Raw genomic sequence first — 27916 nt, forward strand, 5'->3', positions numbered from 1 at the left:
CTTTTTGTCGTGTTGAAATACGGGAGCCGTGGATACTGTTATGAGGGATTCTAAAGCACTATGATCAGTTATTGCACTAAACTATAATCATCTTGTTTCTGTCATTCTTGGATCTAACAAATTAAAAACCAGTGCAGTTTACATATGTTTTTGATATTTCTAAGTATACTTTAGGATTTCCCAGGTGACTCTGTGGTAAAGTACCTGCTTGCCAATGCTGGAAATAGGAGACGCAGGTTTGATCCTTGGGTTGGGAAGCTTCCCTGGATACGGGAATGGCAACACACTCTAATATTCTTGCCTGGAGAATTCCAAGGACAGAGAGGAGCCTGGCGGGCTATAGTCCATGGGGTTAGAAAGAACCAGACCTGACTGAGCATGCATACATGCAAGTATAGAAATGAAAAGATAGTTGTAAAAGCATTTGTTCTCACCCATGGTAAACCTTGCAGTCATGAATGACCGTGAGCTTGGGCAGCCTGTGTTGGGTTATTACGTGTCCTTAATTTTTGGTGCTATGAATAGCTTTAAGTACGCAAACTGTGGGATACAAAAATGTTCAAGATTCATCTCATTTTGAACTGCAGATTGTTAGATATATGCCTTCACGTCCTGTTTGAAAATAGGGTTATCATTTTTAGAAATCTTAGAAGATGACCTAGGCTGTCAGCCTAGATTTAGGTAAGAACATATGGAATAATTTCATACAGATGAGAACCTGTCATATTTGCCATGATGATGCTGTGTGGATTTACTGTCTAAAGGAAAATATTTTCTAAAGAGCTCAGTGACGTAGAGAATTTAGGTAGGAGTAGGTAAGCAGTTCTGCTTTCAGTTCAGTTCAATCACTCAGTCATGTCCAACTCTTTGCCACCCCGTGGACTGCAGCACTCCAGGCTTCCCTGTCCATCACCAACTCCCGGAGCTCGCTCAAACTCATGTCCATCGAGTCAGTGATGCCATCCAACCATCTCATCCTCTGATGCCCCCTTCTCCTGCTGCTATCAATCTTTCCCAGCATCAGGGTCTTTTCCAATGAGCCAGTTCGCATCAGGTGGCCAGAGTATTGGAGTGTCAGCTTCAGCATCGGTCCTTCCAAGGAATATTCAGGACTGATTTCCTTTAGGATGGACTAGTTTGATCTCCTTGCAGTTCTGCTTTACAGAAGAAAAGTCATGTAATATGGATTAAGGTTTTGTTTTAAAGAACTGGATAATCAACAAAGGTATAGTTTAATGAGAAAAAGGAATGGGTAGTAAAAAGAATGCAGAAAAATATCACAGACTCAGAAATTCAGTATCTTCAAGTGAGGAGGAAGAGAAAAATGACCCAGATATTTCACATAATACGCTATTTTTATACTGTGGGATTTTGTTGAAAATGAGTGATTTAGATGGTGTGTTTATAATTTTCCTTACAGCTTACTTAGGCCTTTTCTATTTTGATTAGTCATGGCATCAGCTTCCTACCTTAGAGGCATGTTTTGGGTATGAATACAGCTCTGGCATCAGTGTTACCGAGTTTGACCACCGGCAGCAGGTGCAGATTCTGACCTGTTGCTTAAGTTCTTTGTGCCTCGTTTCACATCTGTAAGGTGAAGAGGAGTGCCGGCCTCATTAGGTTGTTAACATTAAGCCAGTTTATTCACGTCTGTTGCCTGTCAGATAGTAAAGTCTTCGTACATCTAGCTATCGGCATCATCATAGTTCTTATAATACTGTCAGCTAATGTATGTAAACTGCTAAAACAGTGAGAGAACGTGGCCACTTTCCATTGGCATAAATTTTCTGTGGAAGTTCTGCTGTTTACTATTTTATCAAGCAAAATTAAGGTTTACTCATGGAATTGCAGATACAGAACTACCTGGAAAATGTAACCTGCAAATTTATTAACTTGCATGCATGTTAAGTCGCTTCAGTCGTGTTCCGACTCTGTGCGATCCTATGGACAGCAACCCACCAGCCTCCTCTGTCCATGGGATTCTCTAGGCAAGAATATTGGAGTGGGTTGCCATTTCCTTCTCCAAATTCTTTTAATCAGTTCCGTTGGAGAGGAGCTTTATTAAAAGAGTTTTTCACATCAGTACCTGGTTGCATGCAGTACTATGAAAGAGTCAGAAGAGGGCACCCTCGCTTTAGAAGTGAGCCTGCTTCCAGGCTTGCTGCTGTGATAGCTTTGGATGGAGGTGGCAGGTGTGCAAACCAGAGTCCCAGGCAGTTGGTTAGTGATGATGCAAACACTTAAAAGCTTGTCACAGTCTAATAGATGACTTCTTCCCCTTGGCAATTCATCCTTCTCTTTGAACCCCTCTCAAATAATGTTCTCATTAGCTGGGTCTCAGACACATGGGCTTGTGATTGGCTTCTTGTAACGTACAGAACAAAGACTGTGTTTGTGGTCGTTCTTGGATGGTTTTTATATTTGCTTTTAGCCATTGTGGGAGTAACTGAGTTTCAGCAATTTACCCCCACAAGTTATCAGGACAACTGCTCAAATATAAGTGTCTCATTCTGAACAATAACAGTAGGAAAGCTAGCTTCCTTTCGAATTGGGGTGATTTTATGAGTGTTATATGCCTGTTTATTAGGATTTACTTTTTTTTGTAAATTACTCTGATGACACTTGACACTTTTTCCAAAGCAAGTTTCTCCTGTTGGATCTCCTAAAAGTCAGTTTGAATCAACTGTTGAAAAGTTCTCATCTCTTTCTGTAATTACTAATATTTCTTTTGCTCTTATTTGGTCTTGTCTTCCTCTCTGAAGCTATCCTGGAGTTTCATCTGGTTCTCAAATCACTAAATTAAGCCAGGGATTGAGGTCTTTGGGGGCAGTGTATATTAATAACACCCACAGAATTGTTCCTGTTTTGTGAACACCTCTGTTGATCTGTTAACCTCCACAGAGCTGGTCTGGATTTAGTAACATTGTGGTCAAAAGCCTGGGCTTTGAAGTCAAACCTTGGTTTGAAACACAGTGTCCTGCATTTATTAGTTATGTGGCCTTGGATGAGTTATTTTACTTCTTTCCTCTTCCATTTTTTCATAGGTCCATGAAATTAATAATAATGCCAATTTCTTAAGGTTGAAATATATGTTTAATGTGGCTAGAATAGTTTTTAAATTATGATGCGCTCATCTGAATTTGGAGGTTAATATTAAATATCACTGGGTTAAAGTATTGCCATTGGTTTTTTTTAGACTATACGTTTGCAATCCCCTCCTACCCTTGTACAAATAAACTGGAATGACACATCTCTGCCTGTGGTCTTCTTGAAGTTTCTCTGAGCTCTTCAGCTTTTCATTGGGATGGGGTGTCAAACGAACTCACTGAGTTTGTTGAAATAGCCTTTTTAAAAGGTCTGCTTGTGTGTGGTGTTGGTCTCCTGGCCTGGTGCCCTTCGTTCATCCTCCTTTCTAGGTGGAGACAGTGGGAGAAGTGGTGACGGGAGGTTATGCTATGATCTTGGGCAGGTCACTTAGTGTGGGCTTTGCTTTTTTTGCAGTGTTAAAATTAGGAGTAGTTTATTTAATTTTTAAAAACCTTACAAAATACTGTCAAATACAGGAAAAATGCAGAAAATAGCATAATAGACATCACTCAGATTTAATCTGCATTAATGTTTGACCACTTTTAAAGGTCCTTTAAAAAGCAAAGATTCTTTAAAAAAAAAAAACAACTCATTCTAAACGGAATATTCAGTGGAATATCTGATTTAAGCAGAAATGTTTGTTAGAATCTCAGGTTTTTAAAACTGGTTGGGACCAGGAATAAATATGTGGGCGCTGTTGTTGGGGGGGGGGGGGGGGTGGTGGCTAAAGCCTTAGGAATGAAATGGTTTCTCCAGAGGAAGCTGAAGGGAGTGAGACATAGAGGGAAATGACAGAGGGTCCAGTGAAGAACAGGCTTCCCAGGTGGCGCTAGTGGTAGAGAACTCACCTGTTAATGTAGGACCTGGGTTAACGTAAGAGACCTGGGTTCAATCCCTGGGTTGGGAAGATCCCCTGGAGAAGGGCATGGCAACCCACTTTAGTACTCTTGCCTAGAGAATCCCATGGGCAGAGGAGCCTGGTGGACTACAGTCCATGGGGTTGCAAAGAGTCAGACACCACTGAAGTGACTTAATCACGCACCAGTGAAGAACATTGAAAAGGCGTGATCGGAGAGTTGGAAGCAGAATGAGTCCTGTAACTCCAAGAGAGGAATTATAGGAAATACACCATTGTTTCCATGCAAATACTACTGTGCTCTTAGGTAAATCTATTTATTGATATAAAACAGAAGAAGGCTAAGATGGGTTGAGATTATTATTGGGTTTTTTTTTGGTGGGAAGGGAATTGAGATTATTAATAGTTTTGTGATCAGAAATAAAAGACCAGAACAGCAGGGTAGCTATTTTTCTGTTCACGTCCATTGGTAGAGAAAGTCCTGCAGAGGAAAAACCTCCTACTTTTGTTGAAGTTGGCATAACCTGCTTGCCGCAGACCTTGATTCTTGGCAAGCTGGATGGATGCTGTTCCTCCAGCCCAGAGGACATGAATAAACAAGGCATTATTCCCCCTGCCAAGAATGGTGTTAGGGTGATGACTGTGTATCCTGCTAATCGCTGAGGGGTTTCCCTGAATATGCTTTTTTTGTGTGTGTGTGTGGTTTGTGAAATATGGACCTCACGCAAAATTACACTATGAATTTAGTTCAAACCAAAAGATCAGTGTAGAATTCAGAGCGATTAATCTAGTAGTAGCAAAGTGGTTTTTGTGGTATTTTGTATCTTAGATCTCCAGACCAGCACGTTTAAATTCTGCGTTGCATGAAAAAGCAGACCAAGATAAAGTGTACACAGGTGACTTGACTTGAAAAGATCATTTAGTGATTAGGGTGTATGTGGGCGCGGGTAGTTTGTGCCTAATCTTTGGGATATAAAATATCTTGAATATCAAAGCCGGCATTTCCCACTGCAGTAACACCAAAAGTGTGTGTCTATAACAAGAGTTTTCACTCATTACCTTTTTCAGTCACCAGTTCCTGTGGGTCTCATACCTGACCTTCCCTCAGAACAGCACGCAGGGTTTAGTGAGTGGTTAGCACAGGCCCACCTCCAGGTCACTTAGCAGAGTCAGGGATCTGATGCAAAAACGCAGCAGGGCATCTGGGTGCTTTTCGCAAAGCAACAGCACTCTGAGGTCTCACAGTTACTGTCCTCAGAACTCTGAGGGCTTTCGATAGTACTCTTGCGTGGTTGGCAAGCGCGTACATGACCACATGCAAGAAGGTTCAGAAGTGTGAGGGTAGAATGAAGAAAACTGGTTAATTTAGAAGTAAAGGTTTGTGCAATAAACATGACTGCAAAAAAAAAAAAAAACAACAAAATGATGTGAGGCTGTATTTGAAATGATTGCTCAGGCTGGGGAGAGAAATAAAACCACAATGGAGGTGGATAATAAAAAGGGTGATGGGTCAGAGGTTATGCTATGAACAAAGAATAGGCTTAGCAGGCGTAGAAGAAAGAGCTGAGTTTCAGAAATAAGATTTTCAGAGTTTGAAAGTTCTTAGGTGAATCTTTGCAGAATATAAGAAAGCTTGCCGTGTATCATTTATTAAATCAGAGGAAAGTTACAGATGAGGGAGTGTTTATTGAGGGGACAGTGGAACTTGTGGTGAAGAATTATAAATGAGACCTGAAAAGATGGCTCCCCAATATCTGGCTTTGCAGCCCTGGTGGCATTGAAGTGGTTGAAATAGAGATTAGCAGAGTGAAATCTTTTCGTTTATATGTTTTTCCTCTCTAGCATGGTTTAAGATAATTCATAAGTACATGATGGTTTATCTATAGCAGTTTCAAATGAGACTAGTTTCCTAGGAAATTTTCCTCAATATCTGTTGAGCAGTAAATGCTACTACACACACACAGTATTGATACTCAGATACCATATCATTTTTATATAATGTTAGTTTTTTTGGGTTTTTTTTTTTTGCTTTGTTGTTCAGTTGCTAAACCATGTCTGACTCTTAGTGACCCCATGAACTGCAGCACACCAGGCCTCCCTGTCCCTCACTGTCTCCCAGAGTTCACCCAAGTTCATGTCCATTGAATCGGTGTCATCCAACCATCTCATCCTCTGCCACCCTCTTCTCCTTTTGCCTTCAGTCTTGCCCAGGGTCTTTTCCAGCATCAGAATCTTCTCCAGTGAGTTGGCTGTTCACATCAGGTGGCCAAAGTATTGGAGCTTCAGCTTCAGCATCAGTCCTTCCAATGAGTATTCAGGGTTGGTTTCCCATAGGATTGACTGGTTTGATCTCTTTGCTGTCCAAGGGACTCTCAAGAGTCTTCTGTAGCACCACAGTTAGAAAACATCCATTCTTGGATGTTCAGCGTTCTTTATGGTCTTTTTTTTTTTTTTTTTTGCTAATACTAGTTATTTATTTAATTTATTTTTAATTGGAGGATAATTGCTTTACAGTGTGGTGTTGGTTTCTGCCATACATCAGCAAGAATCAGCCATAGGTAAACATATGTCCCCTCCGTCTTGACCCTCCCTCCTTAGTGTTTTGATATGGTATAGTTTTGATATATTATTGATATTATGGTTATAATGCTATTATTTCCGGATGTGTTGGTACTTGGACAGCAGACTTCGGCTGTATAGTCTCAGGGGCTGGTGGTAGACTTGCTTGGCCTCACAGATCTCTGAGTGTGTGATGACACTGTCAGCTGCAGGTGGGCTGTAGTATCTGATTCAGCAAGTGTCATGTTTGATGGAAGTTACAGTTTTCTTTCTAGTTTTAAATTTTCTAAAGCAGTGTGGCATCACTTGGGAACTTGTTAGAAATATTGATTCTTGAGCCCCAACCTTGCTGGATTAGAAACTCTGATGGCTTATCCTGGCATTCTGTTCAAATCTTCCGAAGGATTCTAATGCACATAAAATTTGCAAAACATAATGGATCATACCTGCTTTTATAGAAGTAACAAGGCTCAGCCTGTTTAAAACAGTTCTCTATCTTGTCCCATTTATTCAGATCTATTTATCTTGATACCATCATAATTTAACTGATGTAAAATTTTTATTTCATTATGAAAGAACTCACAAAATTTTAGAGTTTAATTTCTAAGTAGTCATGATTACATTCAGAGTGGTATGTAGCCTTTCCCTTCTCCAGAAAGTGAAAGTTACTCAGTCCTGTCCGGCTCTTTGCGACCCCCATGGATTGGTTCTCCAGGCCAGAATATTGAAGTGGGTAGCTTTTTCCCTTCTCCAGCGGATCTTCTCAACCCAGGAATTGAACCGGGGTCTCCTGCGTTGCAGGCAGATCTTTACCAACTGAGCTATCAGGGAAGCCCCATTATTTGATTCTAATGTAAGCTTGCTATAAAAATATCACTTGGGCAACAGCGCACATCTATTGGGAAGGAATTACGTTCTGTTCTTTTCAGTTGTTATTGTTTAGTCATTAAGTCATGTCCAACTCTTTGCAACCCCCATGGACTGTAGCCCGCCGGGGTCCACTGTCCATGGGGATTCTCCAGGCAAGAATACTGGGGTGGCTTGCCATGCCCTTCTTGGGGATCTTCCCAGCCCAGGGATCAAGTTGGAGTCTCCTGCATTGGCAGGCGGGTTCTTCACCGCTGAGCCACCTGGGAAGTCCTCCTTTTCAGTTAATCACTTGTAAAAATCTCAACACTCGTAGGTGGATGCTCTGCGGTTGCGTTTGGAAGAGAAGGAAACCATGCTGAATAAGAAGACAAAGCAAATCCAGGACATGGCTGAAGAGAAGGGGACGCAGGCCGGGGAGATCCACGACCTCAAGGACATGCTGGACGTGAAGGAGCGGAAGGTCAACGTTCTTCAGAAGAAGGTGAGGTGCAGGTGTTCTGAACCCAGGGCCCTCTACCTTGTACCCACATGCTGTCAAAGTCTGTCTCTCATTCCTCTGTTGATACTTTTGCAGGTAGGAATTGAAAACTGTTGTTGAAGGAGGTAGGTTGTTAAAACTGCTCTGCAGATTCGGTTCTTAAAATTTCCAAGTAAACACTGTCTGGTATCTTCAGGCGTATTCTCCATGTTACTGTTTGTGCACAGTGCCTTGTAAATCGCCCGAGCGTTTGTACTGGCATCTCTCTGCCTCTCCTGGTCTTCTGTCTCATACGGCAACTGTGGTGACATGTTAGTGTAGTCATGGGTCGGGTGCTTGCTGTTCCATCCTCAGGGTTAAGAGGACTACGGTTTTGAATAGAGACACGTGCTACTGTACTGACATGTAATGTGCATATCTCAAGGAAAAGAAGACTTTCTTTCCTTTTTTACCTTAATCACTACTGGGGAGAGGTTAACACCCTATAATCAATCAGGAAAGTACTATTGATCATCTGCCCCTCCCACATTTAGCTTCATTAAGGCTGCCTGTGAGGTGACAGAGTACGCACTGCTGTTTATTGTTCCTCTCCATTGAGGGGATGGATGAGAAGTATTTGATGTTGTCCCAGTAGCAGCAGCAGCAGCAGTTCATTTGTAACCTCTTAACCATAGCCAGGGAAGACAGTTCACCTTATTACACCTCAAATTCAGCTTTTCCTTTGTGTACAGAAGACTGTGTTTAGTATTTGTCCTCTGTTACATGAGTTTGGTTTTCATCTGCTTTCGAGTACACATAAAAGTTAGATCACTCTAAATAGTTGCCTATGATACGTTGTTAGTGGATGCTAATTTGTTGTACGTTTTTGCTAGTTTTAAATTATGAAAGTAATATATGTTCAAGGTAAAAAAAATTCAAGAAGTACAAAAACATCAGAAATGAAATTATTTTTTCTCATTCTTTGGCCCTGTCAGTGCAGCTCCTTAGGTGTAACTTGCTGTTAATTACTGTATACTCTTAAATACTGTATACTGGGATCATACTTTTTTATTCATTTGTTTGTCTTTTTATATGTAGCTTTATCTCATTGTTTTTAGTGTCTGCATGGCCTTCAGTGTCTGACACCATAATTAACTGATGCCCTATAGCTGTGTCAGTAGATATTTGTAGGGTTTTTTCCCTCTTATTTATATATTTGTCATGACAGCATAACGGATAGCGACATGAATACACCTTATTCAAGAGTGATACTGTGTGAATCCAAAAAAAAAAGGATGCCCAGTTTTTTACAAAGCCTGTGGCTTTTTTATATTCAGATGACTTTCTTCACAGCTTCATCAGACAATTGTTGCCAAACCTGTAAAAATTTCCATTGACCTCGTAGATAATTAAAAATGTCTACCTTCCTGCTTAATATTTGTTTAAATCTGAGTGCATTTCATAGTTTTCTTTGGGAACCTACATGTTCCTGTCATTTTTACATTTTGTATCATGGATTAATTTTTTCCCATGTTGACCTGGCCTCTTTCCTCATGCTTTCCAAAATATGTTTTGTCTTTTTCTTCTTTGTTTCCTTGGTGGTGTTTGTCTTAGAATTTACACTTCAGACTTAGTAGTCCCTTCCTCTGTGTCCTCTGAATTTTTGGGCGTGCTCAAAAAGCCCTTATGCCCACCAAGGTTATTAAGTAACTCATACACGCTTTCTTCTGGTTTGTTTAAAGTCTCTTTTTTCTTTACATCTAAAAATTATTTTATAAAATTTATGTATTGGCTGTAATGATTCAGCTTTTTGTTCTTATATGTGGCCAGACAGCTGTCATTATAATGTTTATTAAATAATCTACTTTTTTTTCTTCTGACATGAGATGCCACAAATAAATTGTCCTATAAATCTGGGCCTATTTCTGGCCTGTTTCATGTATCTGCCTCTCTATCTGTCCCAGTAGCAAGTTTTATTAATTATTGTACTTTTGTCATGCATTTAGCGTTCAATAAGGTTGTTCTGCTTTATTCTTTTCCTTTTTTTTGTAGCAATTTCTGACTTTTCTCACTTGTTTTTTTCTCCACATGAACTTGAGAATCATTTTGTCAAATCCCTGTCTTCAAAGAATAGGTTTATGACTGTTCACTGGAATGTGATGTCTTAGAAATCAAGTTAAGGAAGTTTCAAGGGGGTGATGATTAGCCTTGTCAAATACTGCTGATGAGGTAAATAAGATGAAAACTGAGAATTTGCCATTGGGTTTAATACTGCAAAGGTCCTTTGTAACCTTGATTACAGCAGTTTCATGGAGTAGGGAAAGTATAATTTGTGTCTAGTTTTCCTAATCTCTGTATTACTTTTAGCAATGTATTCAATATTTATGTCTCAATTTAACACATTTTAAAAGTGAAGCAATGTCTGTTGACTACTTTCTATGAAAAATACTTAGTGTGTTTATAATCACCCTTCCTGACTTTTGCTAGTAAACTGTGTTGTCTTTCGCTGTGTCTACGGTACTTTTCATATTTACATTGTGTTCCTTGTTGAGGGGAAAGAACTGTCGTTTCTCCCATGGTAATTCACATTGTGTAGCCTTCATTTCTGTTTCACTGAATTTAATGTTTACCTCTAGTTGTTGCACCATAGCCTGCCTTGTTTCCAAGGTTTCAGTTCAGTCGCTCAGTCGTGTCCGACTCTTTGCGACCCCATGAATCGCAGCACACCAGGCTTCCCTGTCCATCACCAACTCCTGGAGTTCACTCAGACTCATGTCCATCAGGTTGGTGATGCCATCCAGCTATTTCATCCTCTGTCATCCCCTTCTCCTCCTGCCCCCAATCCCTCCCAGCATCAGAGTCTTTTCCAATGAGTCAACTCTTCATATGAGGTGGCCAAAGTACTGGAGTTTCAGCTTTAGGATTATTCCTTCCAAAGAAATCCCAGGGCTGATCTCCTTTAGAATGGACTGGTTGGATCTCCCTGCAGTCCATGGCACTCTCAAGAGTCTTCTCCAACACCACAGTTAAAAAGCATCAATTCTTCAGCGCTCAGCCTTCTTCACAGTCCAACTCTCACATCCATACATGACCACAGGAAAAACCGTAGCCTTGACTAGATGGACCTTTGTTGGCAAAGTAATGTCTCTGCTTTTGAATATGCTATCTAGGTTGGTCATAACTTTTCCTTCCAAGGAGTAAGCATCTTTTAATTTCATGGCTGCAGTCACCATCTGCAGTGATTTTGGAGCCCCCCAAAATAAAGTCTGACACTGTTTCCCCTGTTTCCCCATCTATTTCCCATGAAGTGATGGGACCAGATGCCATGATCTTCGTTTTCTGAATGGTGAGCTTTAAGCCAACTTTTTCACTCTCCTCTTTCACTTCCAATGTTTACATTTCATTTAATTCTTGGTTCCCCAAGAAATCCTTTGAACGCCTTTCCCACAGTGGTCATAAGTGCATGCTGTTGACCATGCGTTTATATTATCTTTTTATATTTCATAATTTAGTTATTTGAGAGATACAGAAAACACAGAGAGTAACATAATAAGTAATTGTAGTTATTCAACTTGGGAAGTAAAATTTCAAATACAGTCCAAGTTCTTTGGCATACCTTTTCTTGATAGTATTCCCCTCTGTTATCTCCCAGAAATAAATACTTCCTTTGGTGTTTATGCATGCACCCATACCTTAGGCCAGGATAATGTGTTTTTGTGCAACTTATGTATGTATTAAGAAAATAGATGTAAGAGGAAGTACACATAGCAGATAAATATGAACAGTTAGTTACCCATTTACCCACACTGTCATCAGGGGAATGTAAAGTAAAAGATTAAGAAATCATTTTATACTTACCATTTTAAGCTATATTGGCAAAAATTAAGAAGTCTTACAGTATCAGGTATTGGTAAATATGGCAACTGGATTTCTTTGTCATGCAGTGCTATTGGGCTTTTAGATACAGCTGTTTTGGAAAGCACTTATTAAATGTAAAGGTACCCTGCCATGTACATATACTTTAGATGAACTCCAAGTAGTAACCTTGTTTGGCTTGAGATAAAATGTAAACTGAGGAAACACTGTGCAGATATTCACTGACAGAGCCTAGTGAGTGAGTTGTGGCGTAGCCACACGGTGGGACAGTACCATTCGTTTTAGGGCAGGGAGTATTTGTGGAGACGGGAGTCTCCTTGGCTTCCTGAGGACATCTGTAGTCGCACAGTCACTGCGTTCTGTTGGGCTTCTGGTCGTCCCAGGCATCCTCCGCCGTCTTCACTCATGCTGACAACGTAGCACCTTCTGCTGTGCGCCTGGTGCTGTGCTAATGAGCACACAGACAAGACGTGGCTCCTGCCCTCAGACTTTCAGAGCTAAAGAGGCTACTACACAAGTGGCATACGTGGGCACAAAGCAGAGCATTTCAGATTCGACCTTGCGTGAGAGGAGTCTGAGAAAAGTCACAGCGGCACAGTCTTGAAGATGCATGAAGTTTACTTGGCAGATGCGGAAGAGGTGAGATGTCCCAGGCTGAGGGAGCGCTGTGAGTGAAAAAGGCAGGTCGTGTCCTTGCCAAGAGGCTCATGTCCCAGGATGGCACCTCCATTCTTCATACATTTGTAATACGGATTCTTAAAAATTTCTGGCAGATCTCTAGCTCTGAATGCTTCCCCTCCCCACCCCCACCCTCACCTTATGAACTCTGTTAAGAGTCTCTGGGAAAGTTATTCCCACTTCTTACATCATAAGAAGCTTTTCAGTGAATGCATTCATCTTTGTTATCCTGTTACTTTATTTAGGAAACTGGTAAGTAAAATTCAACTTTTCTTTCCCCTGGCCCTGAAGATTTTCCGTTAGAAACTTTAGAAATTGATCTGCAGTGGGATATTAAGCACAACCTTTTAGGTATTGGGTTGGCCAAAAAGTTTATTTTGGTTTTTCCATAGCATCTTAAGGAAAAAGCAAATTGAGCTTTTAAGCCAACCCATGGAACTTGAGATATTCCTGAAGACATGTCTTAATTCTACACAACACTTAACCTGCTTGGCTTCCTGATTTAGACACTTATTCCATAAGGAAGAAGGAGATGGTAACTCTTCTTTCATCATCATCTTGTTCTTGGCATCTGCATTCTCTGGTCATCTTTTCACAAACATTACTTATAATCATTTATTTAAGTAATATTTTAGCTATTTTAATATTTAAGGAGAATACCAGGAAATAATGTATTACTTTGGCCTATTAAATACATGTTAAACTTTGTTTTTTGAGAATAGTAGCAGCTGTGGTAATGGCTGGATTGTCCCACACTCTGGACTGGTTTGGGCTCGTCTGGACTATCCTTGTTAGTTGGGTTCTCAAGGTAGGAATACTGAAGTGGTTTGCCATTCCCTTCTCCAGTATATTCTCCAGGAATACACAGAAGAACTATACAAAAAAAAGATCTTCATGACCTAGATATTCACAGTGGTGTGATCACCTAAAGCCAGACATCCTGGAATTCGAAGTCAAGTGGGCCTTAGGAAACATCACTACGAACAAAGCTAGTGGAGGTGATGGCATTTCAGTTGAACTATTTCAGATCCTAAAAGATGATGCTGTTAAAGCACTGCACTCAATATGCCAGCAAATTTGGAAAACTCAGCAGTGGCTGCAGGACTGGAAAAGGTCAGTTTTCATTCCAATCCCAAAGAAAGGCAATGCCAAAGAATGTTCAAACTACCACACAATTGCACTCATCTCACACACTAGCAAAATAATGCTCAAAATTCTGCAAGCCAGGCTTCAACAGTATGTTAACCAAGAACTTCCAGATGTTCAAGCTGGATTTAGAAAAAGCTGAGGAACCAGAGACCAAATTGCCAATATCCATTGGATCATTGAAAAAGCAAGAGAGTTCCAGAAAAAGCATCTGCTTTATTGACTATGCCAAAGCCTTTGACTGTGTGGATCATAACAAACTGTGGAAAATTCTCTAAGCGATGGGAATACCAGTCCACCTTACCTCCGAGAAATCTGTATGCAGGTCAGGAAGCAACAGTTAGAATTGGCCATGGAACAATGGACTGGTTCCAAATTGGGAAAGGAATGTGTCAATGCTGTATATTGTCACCCTGCTTATTTAACTTACATGCAGAGTACATCATGTGAAATGCCAGGCTGGATAAAGCACAAAATGGAATCAAGATTGCTGAGAGAAATATCAGTAACGTCAGACAGGCAGATGACACCACCCTTATGGCAGAAAGCAAAGAACTAAAGAGCCTCTTGATGAAAGTGAAAGAAGAGAGTGAAAAAGTTGGCTTAAAACTCAACATTCAGAAAACTAAGATCATGGCATCCGATCCCATCACTTCATGGCAAATAGATGGGGAAACAATGGAAACAGTGAGAGACTTTAAATTCTTGGGCTCCAGAATGAATCACTGCAGATGGTGACTGCAGCCATGAAATTAAAAGATGCTTGCTCCTTGGAAGAATAGGTGTGACCAACCTAGAAAGCATATTAAAAAGCAGAGACATTACTTTGCCAACAAAGGTCCATCTAGTCAAAGCTGTGGTTTTTCCAGTAGTCATATATGGATGTGACAGTTGGACTATAAAGAAAGCTGAGTGCCAAAGAATTGATGCTTTTGAACTGTGGTGTTGGAGAAGACTCTTGAGAGTCTTTTGGACTGCAAGGAGATCCAACCAGTCCATCCTAAAGGAAATCATTCCTGAATATTCATTGGAAGGACTGATGGTGAAGCTGAAACTCCAATACTTTGACCACCTAATGCAAAGAACTGTCTCATTTGAAAAGACCCTGATGCTGGGAAAGATTGAAGGCAGGAGGAGAAGGGGACAACAGAGGATGAGATGGTTGGATGGCATCACTGACTCAATGGATATGAGTTTGAGCAAGCTCCAGAAGGTGGTGATGGACAGGGAAGCCTGGCGTGCTGCAGTCCATGGAGTCACAAAGAGTCGGACACGACTGAGTGACTGAACTAAACTGGGCCATCCCTTCCCGCCCACCGTCTCTTGCTTTCTAAGCAATGAACATATTTATATGCATGGTGATAGCCTTGTGCTCCAAGAATGAAATGAGACAATAGCAGATGGCCAGGCGTGCTGTACAACAGGATTAGCGTCAGCCCCTCCTTTGCAGGACTCTCCCCGATGGTTTAAAGTAGTTTTGTGTTACAGTAGATCTCTTATTTTTATGATAAACCACTGACCTGGAAAATGTAACTGAGCATTTGAATCTGAGCTGCATTCAGAATGTGTGTTAAAATTGTACCGCCCCTTGCTTGATGGACTGTAAATGGTAATGGAGCTTGGAGTTTAATTTGCTGACGCAGGTGTTATCATCTCTCCTGTCTCTGCTCTGTAATGTCTGTTTCTTTTGCCTGGCCTGCATCTCCAGTGCCCTAAGTTTCAGTATTTAGAGTTCAGATCTAACGGTAGTGGAAAGCTACTGATGGATAGAATTAGAAGGTTTCCCCTTTCTTGGTTCTGGATTGGTTCTTTAAGTCTCCTGTTATTTTGTTTTTGGTAGGAAGTCAGGAAGAACAGGTTCTTTATATACTTTGTTTTCTGTGGAGTTTTTAAGACTATGTTAGTTTCTTCAGTTTTTCCGTATCATAAAATGAAAAGACATGTTTTATCATTGAAAACAACATTTACTAATTTATTCTGGGAAAATTGATATTTTAAAAATTGTGCTGCCTTGTCTTTAACAAGGGCTTCCCTAGTGGCTCAGTGGTGAAGAATCCACCTGCCAGTGCAGGAGATGCGGGTCCGATCGCTGGGTTGGGAAGATCCCCTGGAGAAGGAAATGGCAGCCCACTCCAGTATTCTTGCCTGGGAAATTTCATGGACATAGGAGCCTGCAGGGGCTCCAGTCCATGGGGTCACAAAAGAGTCGGACACGACTCAGTGACTAAACAGCAAGAGTGATTTTTAATAAGAATTACTTGCAGTGTTTTCTAAATATTGTTTTAAAGTCACAAGCTATTAGCTAAGTTAGAAGAAGACAAGGTCAGGCCCTAATTGCATTTAAGTTGAAAGCTTAATATACTTTGGCATTAGGATTTTCCCTTTTCTTTCTTTTACTTATTTTTATAAAAAATTAAAATTTTTTTCTCAGTGGAAAATATATATAGCTAAATTCTTGCAGCATTTTATTAAAAAAACAATACATAGGCAATGAAGTCTGATTGACGGTGGTATTTCTGCTGGGGAGTGTGCTCCATGTGGATTTACTTTGCTTACGTAACTTTTTTCACCCTCACCTTTTCAAGTAGACCTTTAAGGAGGGTAGATGGTTGAACTTGCAGAGTCTGATTTAACTTCGCTTTTGTCAGCATCATCTGTGTGTGCTCAGTCATGTCTGACTGTTCTGTTGATTGATTTTTGTATGTTGAGTCAGTATTGCATTCCTGGGATAAGAGTGGATATGTTTTTAAAGAGCTTTGTATTTTTCACCTGGGGAAATGTGGAGCCCTGTTGGACCAACATTATCGTGGAGGCGCTAAGGGCGGACCTGAGAGAATGGCCTTTGGATAAATTCTGTATTTTCGATGGCTAAGGCATAATGTAAATAAGAACTATTCAGAGGCTTATGCTGTAATGCTTTGTACAACATAGAAGTAATTTTGACCCTTATTAAAACATCATTTCTTTGGACTTTTGAGCAGCTTAGTAAATAATTTGAGGATTTATGGAATGTGTCCATTTTTGGTTGATCATGTGCCATATTAATATCCTCAGATTCTTTCAGGCTCTAGTTTGGAGTGTCCTGAATTCTGTTTTGACTGAATACACATTTTAAGCTTGAAAAATGGTAATTAACAAGTCAATATGAAAGGGTCAGGTCCCTTTTGGGACAAAGGTTATTCTTGGTAGTCTCTCAGGAGACCTTGTAGGAGGAACTAGTTTGTAAAGACATAGATAGGTATCTGGAAAGGGATAAAGGATTTGGAAGAAAAAAAAAAACCGCTTGATCAAAGTTTCAAAGCACAGTTAATATTCTGCTTAAAACTGCTTCTCATTTGACATGAATTAACTTGCATTGACTTCTCACCTGTGGGAATCCCTATTTGGATAGATGCCTAGGTGCCTGTCAACTCTAGTTGAGAAGCTGAAATAATTAACCTCCTGAAGAAGTTAACGTGAAATCAGACTTTGACGAAGTCACTTTCTGTACCCTTCCTTCTCTCTGCCACACCGATGTATACCCTCACCAGAAAATAGCTTCTAGCATCAGACATGTATTTTATTCTTTATCTGTTTCATCTTCCTGTGATTGCTGGACCTCCTTACTTTTATCTCCTAACACTTTTTCTTTTCCTACAGGGGTTTTTCAGCTTAGAAAAATCATGCAAGTTGACCAAGGAAAATTCACTAAATTTGGTGAGGTTCTTGGGTTTTGGTTGCTTATAGTGAGGACCTGCTATTCTGTCGTTCTGTCCTCCCAGCATCCCAGCCAGACTAGACTCTGACACAGCAGCTAAGCAGGCAGTTCTAAGTGAAGTGACTCTTCATTGTAGACAGTATTGTGGGTATTTGAATAGAATGCCACCGATTAATGATTTTTAACTTTCTTCTACTGTTTGCCCATGGCTCATTTGTGTGGACTGGAATGTGAGACATACCTTAAGGTCATCATTGAACTCCTGCTTCAAAATACCCAGAATTTGTGAAACAAACAAGTCAGGATACAAGGGTTCCTGTGTTCATGTGCTCAGTTGCTCAGTTGTGTCTGACTCTTTGCAACCCCATGAACTGTAGCCCACCAGGCTCCTCTGTCCATGGAATTCTCCAGGCAGGAATATTGGAGTAGGTTAACCATTTCCTGCTGCAGGGGATCTTCCCAACCCAGGGATTGAAACTGCATCTGCTGCATTGGCAGGGGGATTCTTTACCACTGAGCTGCCACGGAAACCTCGTAAATACAGGTACAGAAGGATAATTAGAATAAACGCAGGATATGCTGATAATTAATGTCTGAGAAAAGCACCAAGTAGATACATGATTAAAAAAAGAAAGGAAGAGCCTAAGATTCCTGAACCTACTTCACACAATAAATTTGACACTGATGACTGCTTAGAATCAGTGTGGAGGCATCATTGAAAAATTTCAAATGATGCTCAGAGTAGGTAGGTGGCTGCGAGAAGTATTGGAGGATTTCTTGTCCTTAGTACTACAACCTATAGAAAGTCTCCTCTACCTTCGCTCAGTGATTAGGGCCTGGCAGAGTAATCAGTTCCACTTGAGTAGGAATAAATCACCCATGTTGAAACATGATAGTTTCTGACAACTGGAAATGCTGATAAAAACCAAAACAAAAGATGTTAAGAAATCTGTGCCAATATGGAGCTGCCTGCAGATCGATGGATTTATGTGCGGCCTGCATTTGACATCAGTCGTCTTCTTCCTCCATCAATTTTCTTCTCTCTTTGTAAAATAAAAATTGTATAAGGAAAAGAAAGGCTCTATGTAGTGTAATAGTTATATTATTTCTCTTTTCTTTCCAGCCCAGTTACCAGGGATATACTCTAATTAGAGGGATCATTTTAAGGAAAATGTCTTTTTTCTCTAAATAATTATTTAAAAAATATTTCCTTCTTGAATTCTTCATTGTTAGTTCTTTCCTATGATATTAGACTTTTTGTATTACCTAATTGCACCTCTCCATTAATCATCAGGTCCACAGCTTCCCTGGTGCTAAGACAGTAAAGAATCTGCCTGCAGTGTTTGAGACCTGGGTTCGATCCCTGGGTTGAGAAGATCCCCCAAAGAAGGGCATGGCTACCCCTCCAGTATTTTTGCCTACAGTCTTCCCTGGACTGAGGAGCCTGGCAGGCTACAATCCATGGGGTCACAAAGAGTCAGACAGGACTTAGCAACTAAACAACAACAAACAAAGCAAGGATATATAAGAGGAGTTCTTAGGATTAACTATTGTCCATCCCGCTGCTGGATAACTAAAAATGTTCTGTGTACACCCTCCTCCCGCACAGGAGGGAGTTTGTTTAATGCCTATGCAGCTAGTTTGCACATATCTGCATCTATTTCAAGTCTGTTTCAAGTCTTCCTTGCCCAAAAGAAGGCAGTTTTAGTGACCACTGCCCTTTTTTCATTTTGTCGGTTCCTCTCACTATGGAATGTTTATTTCTGCTCTTTATAAGTAAATAGGAGTCCAAGAATAGCCATCCTTTTCCTTCCCCTCCAACTCAACAATCTGTTTAGACAGCTGAGTGATTGAATAAGAAAGCAGCTTGGGGGGAACTTGTTAAAGGGGATTTTACCTAGTTTAGCAGCTTCTATACCCGAGTATATTAGGAAAGGTTTTTTGTTTTTTTTTTTTTACCAGCAGAGAATAAATGGATTCCTTTAATAGTTGGACTGCGTATAAATTATACAAGTGAAGATGTTAACAGTTAACGTTTTAATATCTTAGATGTTGATAATGGAGGAGAAGGAAGGGTACTATCCTTTTTACACATGTAAGGGGTGTTTGTATGTTAGGCAGGCTCATAAAAGAGACCTCTTGTTTTCTTACATGTAAAACTTGGTTGGTTTTGGGAAATTTCATTTTGTAAGAAAAGCTGTCGTACTGCTCTTTCTTGGTAAGAAGGTCTGATCGACACCATGATTGTATCTTTTTATTTGATTGTTTTATATGTTAGCTTTCTTGGTGAGAAAATCTAATCAACAACCTGATTGTATCTTTTTATTTGAGTAGGGTTTATATGTTAGCAACTAGAATTAGGTGCACAGCTGGTTAAACATGTAAACACTAGGGCATTGCATTCTGTGTGTTTATGGTGTGCTAGAGTTTTAAGTGGCAAAACTCTTTAGTGGTTGTGAGTTTACCTAAATATTGATCCATGTGAGATTCCAGTAGGAGGGTCTGATTAAACTAAAGGGAACTAATGCTTCTTCATACGTGCTATTCTTTTCTCAGACAGTAGGCTTTAGACTTTATTGGCATTGAAAAGGCTGGAACCAGTTTCAATGGTTGACCTGTAGGATTATTTCCTTGTTAAAGAGTAAAAATCCAAGCTTCACAGTATTCATGGTCTCCTATTGATAAGTTCACTGAATTCACCGAATCTTTTTTGTTTAGCCTATTTCTTCTGCTGTGAAATTCTCATTGACTCTAGAGAGGGACCTTTGCTTTTCTTCCCCCTTTGGAATGAAGCAGACCCTTAAAGAGCTTATAATACAGTATTAAGTTGATTGATGTAGGAAATTATTTTAAGGTTGGATCTAGGGTTCTTTTGTAGTTCCTTTCTTGGCAAAAGTTTATGTGTATGCCTAAATACAGTTTATAAAAGTCCAAGATTATATATTATTTACTGATTAATGACCCAGATTTATCATGGACCTGATGTGTGCCAGATACGAAGGTACAATACTGGGGTGAAGAAGTCGGATTCAGTCTCTTTGTGGAGATGTGCATGAAATGAATGATTATGGTTAGAGATTAGCATTACAATGTAAAGAAGTAGGATTCAGTCTACTTGTGGAGATGTGTATAAAATGAATGATTATGGTTGGAGATTAGCGTTATAATGTATAGATAGATGGACTAATGGAGATAAATGTGATAAAAGTATAGATAGACAAAAGAATGCAGTGTATATGTGTGTAAATGTAATATGTTCATGTATGGAGGAGTGTAGACTGTGGTCATCTTGTTCATGGGGGTAAGACATGTTGCTTTTTGAAAGCTCTGTGTGATAAACCAGCTAGGTCAAGAACACATGATGATTGTATTCTCCTGCTTCATTTTTCTCTATAGGACTTACCCGCTATCCTGAGTACTACGTTCATTTTATTTATTCATCAACTGTCTACCATGTAGGTAGGATGTAAGCTCTTTGAGGACGGAGTTGTCTGTTTTAATTAATTCTCAGCACCTGGAAAAGTGCCTGTCCTATAGCAGGAGTGCAAATATATGCTGAACAAAAGAATGACGTTTATGAGTTTTAGGAGTCGCCTTATTAATTTTTTTTCTTTAGCTTATCGAGAACATCTAAGTTCCTCCATATCTTTTCTTACTGTTTTTTCACTGTACCTACACTTGTCTCCTTACTGATAACATGCTGTTTCCATACTTGCACAAGCCCATCCCGTCTTTTCCATCTCTCTTAGCTCATTTAGTTTCCAAGCTCTGTTACCTGCATTGATACGGTCTCCTAATTGTTGTCATGTCTCTACATAAGTCCCCTTAGATATCTTCTCCACAGCCATCAGAATTAATCAGTCTGAAACAGAGAACTTGACTAGACCATTTCTTTGCTTAAAAGTCCCTCATAGTTCCTGCCTGTCTACCCGTGTCCATGTCCTGGGCTCAGCTTCAGAGCGTCCTCTTCCCATCTTCTAATGAAAGTGGGTCTGTTCACTTCTCTTTGTGTCACCCATTCCTGGCGTATAGTAGAGAATTCAGCACTACTTGTTTTGATTAAATGAACACATGTAAGTGTATATGAAAGATGGAGTAACTACAGTAATAGATTTCATTGACAATCCTTGCTGTTTGGATAAAAGGTGATATAAAAATCTAACTCGAACACTATCACTTAAGAGCAGCCTTTACACGCTGGTTTGTTTTTCTTACTGTCCCGCTGGCTCATTGCCTGTCCTCCTCCAGCACTTTTTAGAGGGGTCCCTCTGGGCATCCACACCATTGCTGGGGGGTAATCCAGTTACTGCTCATGGCTCTTCTCTTTAGGTCTTCTCCTTCTCCCCATCCCTGTATGTGCAGTCTTTTCTCCCTAGTTACTTCTTGAGAGAGTCATGACTCTACATGTGTGCCCATAAACTCCCCCGCCCCCCTGCCAATGTGTGTGATTTCTGTTTCTCAGCTATAAATTCTCAGCTTAAAGGTTTGCATGAAATTCTAAAACCCTTAGGATTAAATTATTTCTACAGAACACACACTCACAAACAACCCTGACCTATCTGTTTCCAACTTAAAATGATTTTTATTCACAACTCAGATTGAAAACCTCCAAGAGCAGCTTAGAGATAAGGAAAAGCAGATGAGCAGCTTGAAGGAGCGAGTCAAGTCCTTGCAGGCGGACACCACCAACACCGACACCGCCTTAACCACTCTGGAGGAGGCCCTTGCCGAGAAGGTGGGTGACCGGCCCAGATTCCTCACACACACACACACACACATGCTTTGTCTGTCTCCTCGTGAATCCAGAAGTCACTCGGGTGATGAGACTTGGGTGGAGAAGACGGAGGAAGTCGCTTTGGCAGAAGGGAGAAGAGATGCCCGTACTGCTGAGAGTAGAGGGAAAGAAGATCCATTTTATTGGTGGTAATTTAAGCATCTGTTGCTGGGCAGGGTGGAGTCCATGCTGGAGGGCAGGGGCTAAAGTTTCTAGAGAATCAGCCATGTGCTGCCTGTTGACTGTCTGCTGAAGACAAACTTTTTTTATTTGAATAATATTTTAATTAATTATAGGATTGGAGTATAATTGCTTTACAGTGTTGTATTAGTTTCTGCTGTGCAACAAAGTGAGCTAAATGTATACATATACTCCCCCCGACTTGAGCCTCCTCGCACGCCCACCGTCCCCACTCCCCACCCGCCCCGCTGGCTCAGCACAGAGCCGAGCTGAGCCCTGTGCTGCGCGGCAGCTCCCCGCTGGCTGTCTGCGGTACGCGGGTAGCGTGTGTGTCAGTGCTCCTCTCTCAGAAACGGCCCTTGTGATTGTATGATCAGCTGGAGTTGGTCAGGCGGGCATGTCAGACCCTGACCATTGAGAGGCATCGTTAGTCCTCTCACTGTGCCGCACTGGGACCTCTTGTCTTCACAGGCTTTAGTTTTTAATACAGTGTACTTGCTGTTTTTCAAGTTGTGGCCTTGCCATTTCATTGGTGGCTCAGAGGTTAAAGCGTCTGCCTCCAATGCAGGAAACCCGGGTTTGATCCCTGGGTTGGGAAGACACCCTGGAGAAGGAAATGGCAACCCACTCCAGTATTCTTGCCTGGAGAATCCCATGGACAGAGGAGCTTGGTAGGCTACAGTCCACGGGGTCACAAAGAGTCGGACACGACTGAGTGACTTCACTTTTGTGAGCAAACCTAGTTTTTTCAGGTATGACTGAGTAAATAAAGAAGTAGTCCAGTGTGACAAGTGTTAATGTCTTGGAAAAGGTTTAAAGACTCTTGGTGGGGCGTTTTAATTGGAATTTTTTTTTTAATTTAAGGAATACAGTTACTGTTCCTTAAGCCTCTTGGATGCAGAATGCTTCAAGCTGCCTGCCCAGGGATCATGGCTTGATCCCCAAATCTATTCAGAAATAATACCCAGAAATATGCTTAAATTGCTTCAGCTTTCAAACTTCCTGAGTGTCTGTTGACAGAAGTTTTAATGGTTTCTTTTTTCTTTATCTTTCTTGATGCTTAAGCTCAACAAATCATAATCTCTCCAACCTCTTCCTCTTTGGTGTGGGAATTGTTTCCATTGCTTTGTAGCAACATGTGAATGATATATAGAGAAGAAATATTTGGTACTTATGGTCCTTAGGGTATATATACATGCTAAGTTTTTTGTTACTTGGGAATTGAATAAACAAGATTATTCGAAAGAATACTTTAGTGGTATCTAATACTAATTAAGAATACTGGGAAAGAAACCTAAGGGAATCAAAAGAACAAAGCCAGATGTATGTTACAAGATAGGCAGAAAGGATGGATTCTTTAAAAAGTAAATTATTAATGACCTATCACTGTCTTCTTTAAGTGGAGGATGGAAGTGTGAAACTGCATGAGCTCAGAACTGAATTGTAGTCATGAGGTAGAAGTAGAAAGGAATTTTCTATGCACTGATGTCCTCTCTTAACAGGAGCGGACGATTGAACGCTTAAAGGAGCAGCGCGACCGAGATGAGCGGGAAAAGCAGGAGGAAATTGACAACTACAAGAAAGACCTTAAAGACCTGAAGGAGAAAGTCAGCGTGCTGCAGGGCGACCTCTCAGAGAAGGAGGTCGGCATCCCCCCCAGGGGAGTGCGTGATCTGCTTAGTCAGAGCACTGTGTGCATGCTGTTGGTGTGGACATAACGCATGCCGGAAAGGGTCTCGTGGGAGGTTTACAGAATCTTCTTAGAGCCAACGCTGTTTCAGGAAGCTTAGATGGAATGATTCATTTCCTAAGCCTTACCTCCTCCCTCTTCCAGCTATCAGGAGTTGGTTTCTTACTTGTTAATGACACTTTGTAGATTCCAAAATAAGAGTACTTCTCCAGGTACATTTGGAGAAATGTCATGCCATTGGTAAGAAAGGTGACAGATGGAGGGAATATGCACTAGGAGGAGTCTGTTTACAGCCACTCTTAGGCATCACCTCAACACCAGCAGGGAAACCTCACACGACTCTTGACCAGATAGGTGCCTTCATATATTTCCATCTCACTTCTGGAGAACCTCGTGTATGCCACCTGAACAGCAGAAGTGCCTAATGCCTCATGATCAGATAATCATGAGCTTTAGGGACATTCTCAGAGTTTTCTTTCTGATACCTTTAGGGAGAATAGAAATGTATAGAAATTGAAGTTTCTAATAGAATATTCCTTCTAAAAGAGAAACATTAGTGTAGCCACTAAGGTTGACTGGTTATATCCACAGAGCTTGACCTTCTTCCATTTATTTTGTGAGGATGGATATGTATTGCTAGAACTCCTTAAGTCACGATTCAGTCGGCCTTTCTTGGGGATTCATTTTGTTTCAGTTAGGACTTGAAAGCCAGAGGTAATGCTGCTGTTTTATATTTCGTGTTCTTGGAAATATGTCAGTGTATGGTAATGGAGAGAAACTAGAAACCACCAGGAAGATAAATTTAAGAAGTTCAGTCTCCATTTGGTTACTAAATAGTGTTTATTCTAGATATGCGTTGCTTCTTTTAGGCTTCACTCTTGGATCTGAAAGAACATGCCTCGTCCCTGGCTTCCTCTGGACTGAAAAAGGACTCACGGCTTAAGACTCTAGAAATTGCTTTGGAGCAGAAGAAGGAGGAGTGTCTGAAGATGGAATCACAGTTGAAAAAGGTGAAAGAATATTTATCCATTGTCTTGCTCTGCTTTCAAATAAGAACATAGCAGAAAACTTTATAATATTTGGATGGAATAACTTACTAATGGAGCAATAATACTATTTATATCTTGATTAATTCTTGCAGCATTAATATCTTTACTCCTTAGAGTCCTCAAACTCTTAGAAAGTTAGTAATTCAGAGTAAGATTCAAATATGCAGCTTCTTTATAGAGAAAGAAATGTAAAAGACCACAGTGTAAAAATATCTCAGTTGATATTTTTCTCCCATTAGCTTTAGGCTTCCTGGAAAGAGATAATTTTACAGTGATAATCACCCATATGGTGAATATTAGAATATGGTAGGGATACTTACTATCCGTTTCACTGATTTATTCCTCTGTAATATTTATACAGCCATTTGTAGTTTTCAAAGCACTTGCATATTTATTATCTCTGAGTTATCAACTCTGATTAACTGGGTCCACTTCATATAATTACTGATGAAAGGAGGGTCAAGCCTGGTGTTGACACTTTGGGTGGTGTTCTGTTTGCATAATCCACCTGCAATGTGGGAGACCTGGGTTCAATCCCTGGGTTGGGAAGATCCCCTGGAGGAGAAAATGGCAACCCACTACAGTATTCTTGCCTGGAGAATCCCATGGACAGAGGAGCCTGGCAGGCTGCAGTCCATGGGGTCACAAAGAGTTGGACACAACTGAGCGACTTTCACTCACTCACTCTTTCCATATATTGGGTGTATTCAGCATGAAACTCACAGTGAGTCATTTTTTATGATACGCCAAAAATAAAGTCGTATTTTTAAGCTAAGGGAAAGAAGAAAAGCCATTATTTTAAAGTTACTTTTGAATAAGAAAAATCCTGGGTTTTTTTGAGATTAATTCAAACTGGATAATTGACTTCCCCCCTCCCCCATCACTAAACAAGTGGAGATAATTCTCTGTTGAATACCAGAATATTGACGGTAAAACTGTTAGATGTATTCAGGATTATAAAACTGAACAGTAACTATCAAGAGCACTAATTGTTGTTCACTAACAATCCAAACTCACCTGTGTATGACAGTCCCACATTTTCTGTTTGTTCACTTTTAATCTCCTTGTTATCATGGTAGTTCTACAGCTGGTTATTTCTGATGATCTTTTACACTTTGTGTTTAGGTTCATAAGAAACATTTGGGTAGAGGAGTTGGTGATTTCCCCCTTCTTTGATTTATTAGTTGTTTTTCTACCGTTGCTGTTTTTCTTTTCATGTTTTCCCTTGTTTGATTTACTTTGTAGCTAATTTGTAGGTTTACAGGAACTAGTATTGGCGTATTTTCTTTTTGCTGAAAACCATAACTGGTGTAAGGTTGGTGTTTACATTTATTCAAAAGGCTGTGCTCATTGTTGAAATTCTTCAGCACTCAGCCTTCTTTATGGTCCAGTTCTCACATCCATACATGACTACTGGGAAAACTGTAGCTTTGACTGTATGGACCTTTGTCGGCAAAGCAATGTCTCTGGTTTTTAATACGCTGCTTAGGTTTCAGAGGTGTACTATTTTAAGTAACTAATTTGTTCAGATTCTAATAGAATTATTTCTGTGTGTATTATGAATGTTTTGTCTGTGTAACATTTAAGCAGAGAAAAACCTTATAAATTAAAGACTAGCTATTAGGGATTTGATAATGTCCTGTTTACGCTGGAGTATAGGTGGCTTCTGGGGACTTGGTTTGCCCATTGCCACTGTATGCATGTCTCATAGAATTTGGATATTTTCTTCTTAGGCACATGAGGCAACATTGGAAGCCAGAGCCAGTCCTGAGATGAGTGATCGAATACAGCAGTTGGAGAGAGAGATTGCCAGGTACAAAGATGAATCCAGCAAGGCCCAGGCAGAAGTTGACCGCCTCTTGGAAATCTTAAAGGAGGTGGAAAATGAGAAGAATGACAAAGATAAGAAGATTGCTGAGTTGGAAAGGTAAGGAGAGGGAGGCTCAACGGGGACTCACTGTGTTAGGAAGGGTGAGTATGGTTTTAAAACTATGTAGTTTGGGGTCATGTTTTTCCAGTATATCTGCCTCTCCAAATTTACATTCTTGAGTGCCTGGTGGTCTTCATTGCCTCCATTTAATTCTAAGTCAGTGTGAGTCTCTAAAAGGTCACACAGAATGGGAGTAGATGGGAAGGCTGTGGACTTCAGTATCATTGATTGGGCAGAGAAAGTATCCCTTTATTTTATCTATTTCAGGAGCAAATGAGCCTCAAGTTCAAGCAGCTAGCATTGTTTAGTTCATTCAGGCCTTTTTCTGAGCCAATGGTCTTTTGGGCCGTGAATTTTTAGACTCTGTGTTGTGGAGAAGCAAGCTGTTAAAGCAGGTCAGGCTTAGAAGGAGAGACATTTTGAGGACAGTTTGTGAGACATGGATGTGTTTGCTGAGCTCTACCTTTGACTACTGGAAAGTGACCTCTGTTTGAACAGAGCCAGCCAGACCGCACTCTAGGAGTTTTCTTTGCCCTTTTTTTTTTCTCTCTTGTTAGGGTGTTTTGTACCAAAGATAAAGCATATGCCTCTTGGCCTCTTCCTTTACACCATGTATTTAACATAAATTCACAAGTGCATAGAAATAATTCTTCCAATAGGGCTATGCTAATCACTGTATTCTGAACAGAGAGACTAGCAGGACAGCGTGAACTCACTAATCCTGAGGCTCCCTTGAGCCTGTTTTAATATTTTTGTGCTCTTGAATGTCAAGAGGTAATACACTATTTTCATAAGTAGTTTATTCAGTTTTAAATTTTAGGGTTATGGGTAGACTTAATATCTTCCCCTGGAAGTCGTTTTTTCCTTTTGCTCTGTACCTGTAGGATTTTGATTTTCAAGAAACTAAGGTCCAGCTCGCATGGTTCTTCACTAAAGTGGAAAGTATGACTGGCACGAGCTGGTCATTTACCCATTTGTTTCTTCTCATTTTGATAGTAAGTCCGGAGAAAACGGGTGGATACCGTTCTTTAAGTCAGAATTAATACATTATCAGAGTCTCAAGATTA

At 40.4% G+C, this 27916-nt stretch overlaps 1 protein-coding gene across 4 annotated transcripts in view; it reads left to right on the plus strand.

Annotated features, from left to right (window-relative positions):
- The window catches only part of ERC1 (ELKS/RAB6-interacting/CAST family member 1), a 269744-nt gene that overhangs the window by 76617 nt on the left and 165211 nt on the right, over window positions 1–27916 (plus strand). For all 4 annotated transcript variants that reach the window (XM_052639804.1, XM_052639803.1, XM_052639806.1 and 1 more), the window contains exons 8-12: window positions 7686–7853; window positions 21824–21961; window positions 23683–23823; window positions 24740–24880; window positions 26653–26846. In XM_052639804.1, coding sequence (XP_052495764.1) covers window positions 7686–7853; window positions 21824–21961; window positions 23683–23823; window positions 24740–24880; window positions 26653–26846 — 782 coding nt within the window. The remainder of the gene's footprint in view (window positions 1–7685; window positions 7854–21823; window positions 21962–23682; window positions 23824–24739; window positions 24881–26652; window positions 26847–27916) is intronic.

Source organism: Budorcas taxicolor, chromosome 5, assembly GCF_023091745.1.
Source record: "Budorcas taxicolor isolate Tak-1 chromosome 5, Takin1.1, whole genome shotgun sequence".
Taxonomy (NCBI): Eukaryota; Metazoa; Chordata; class Mammalia; order Artiodactyla; family Bovidae; genus Budorcas; species Budorcas taxicolor.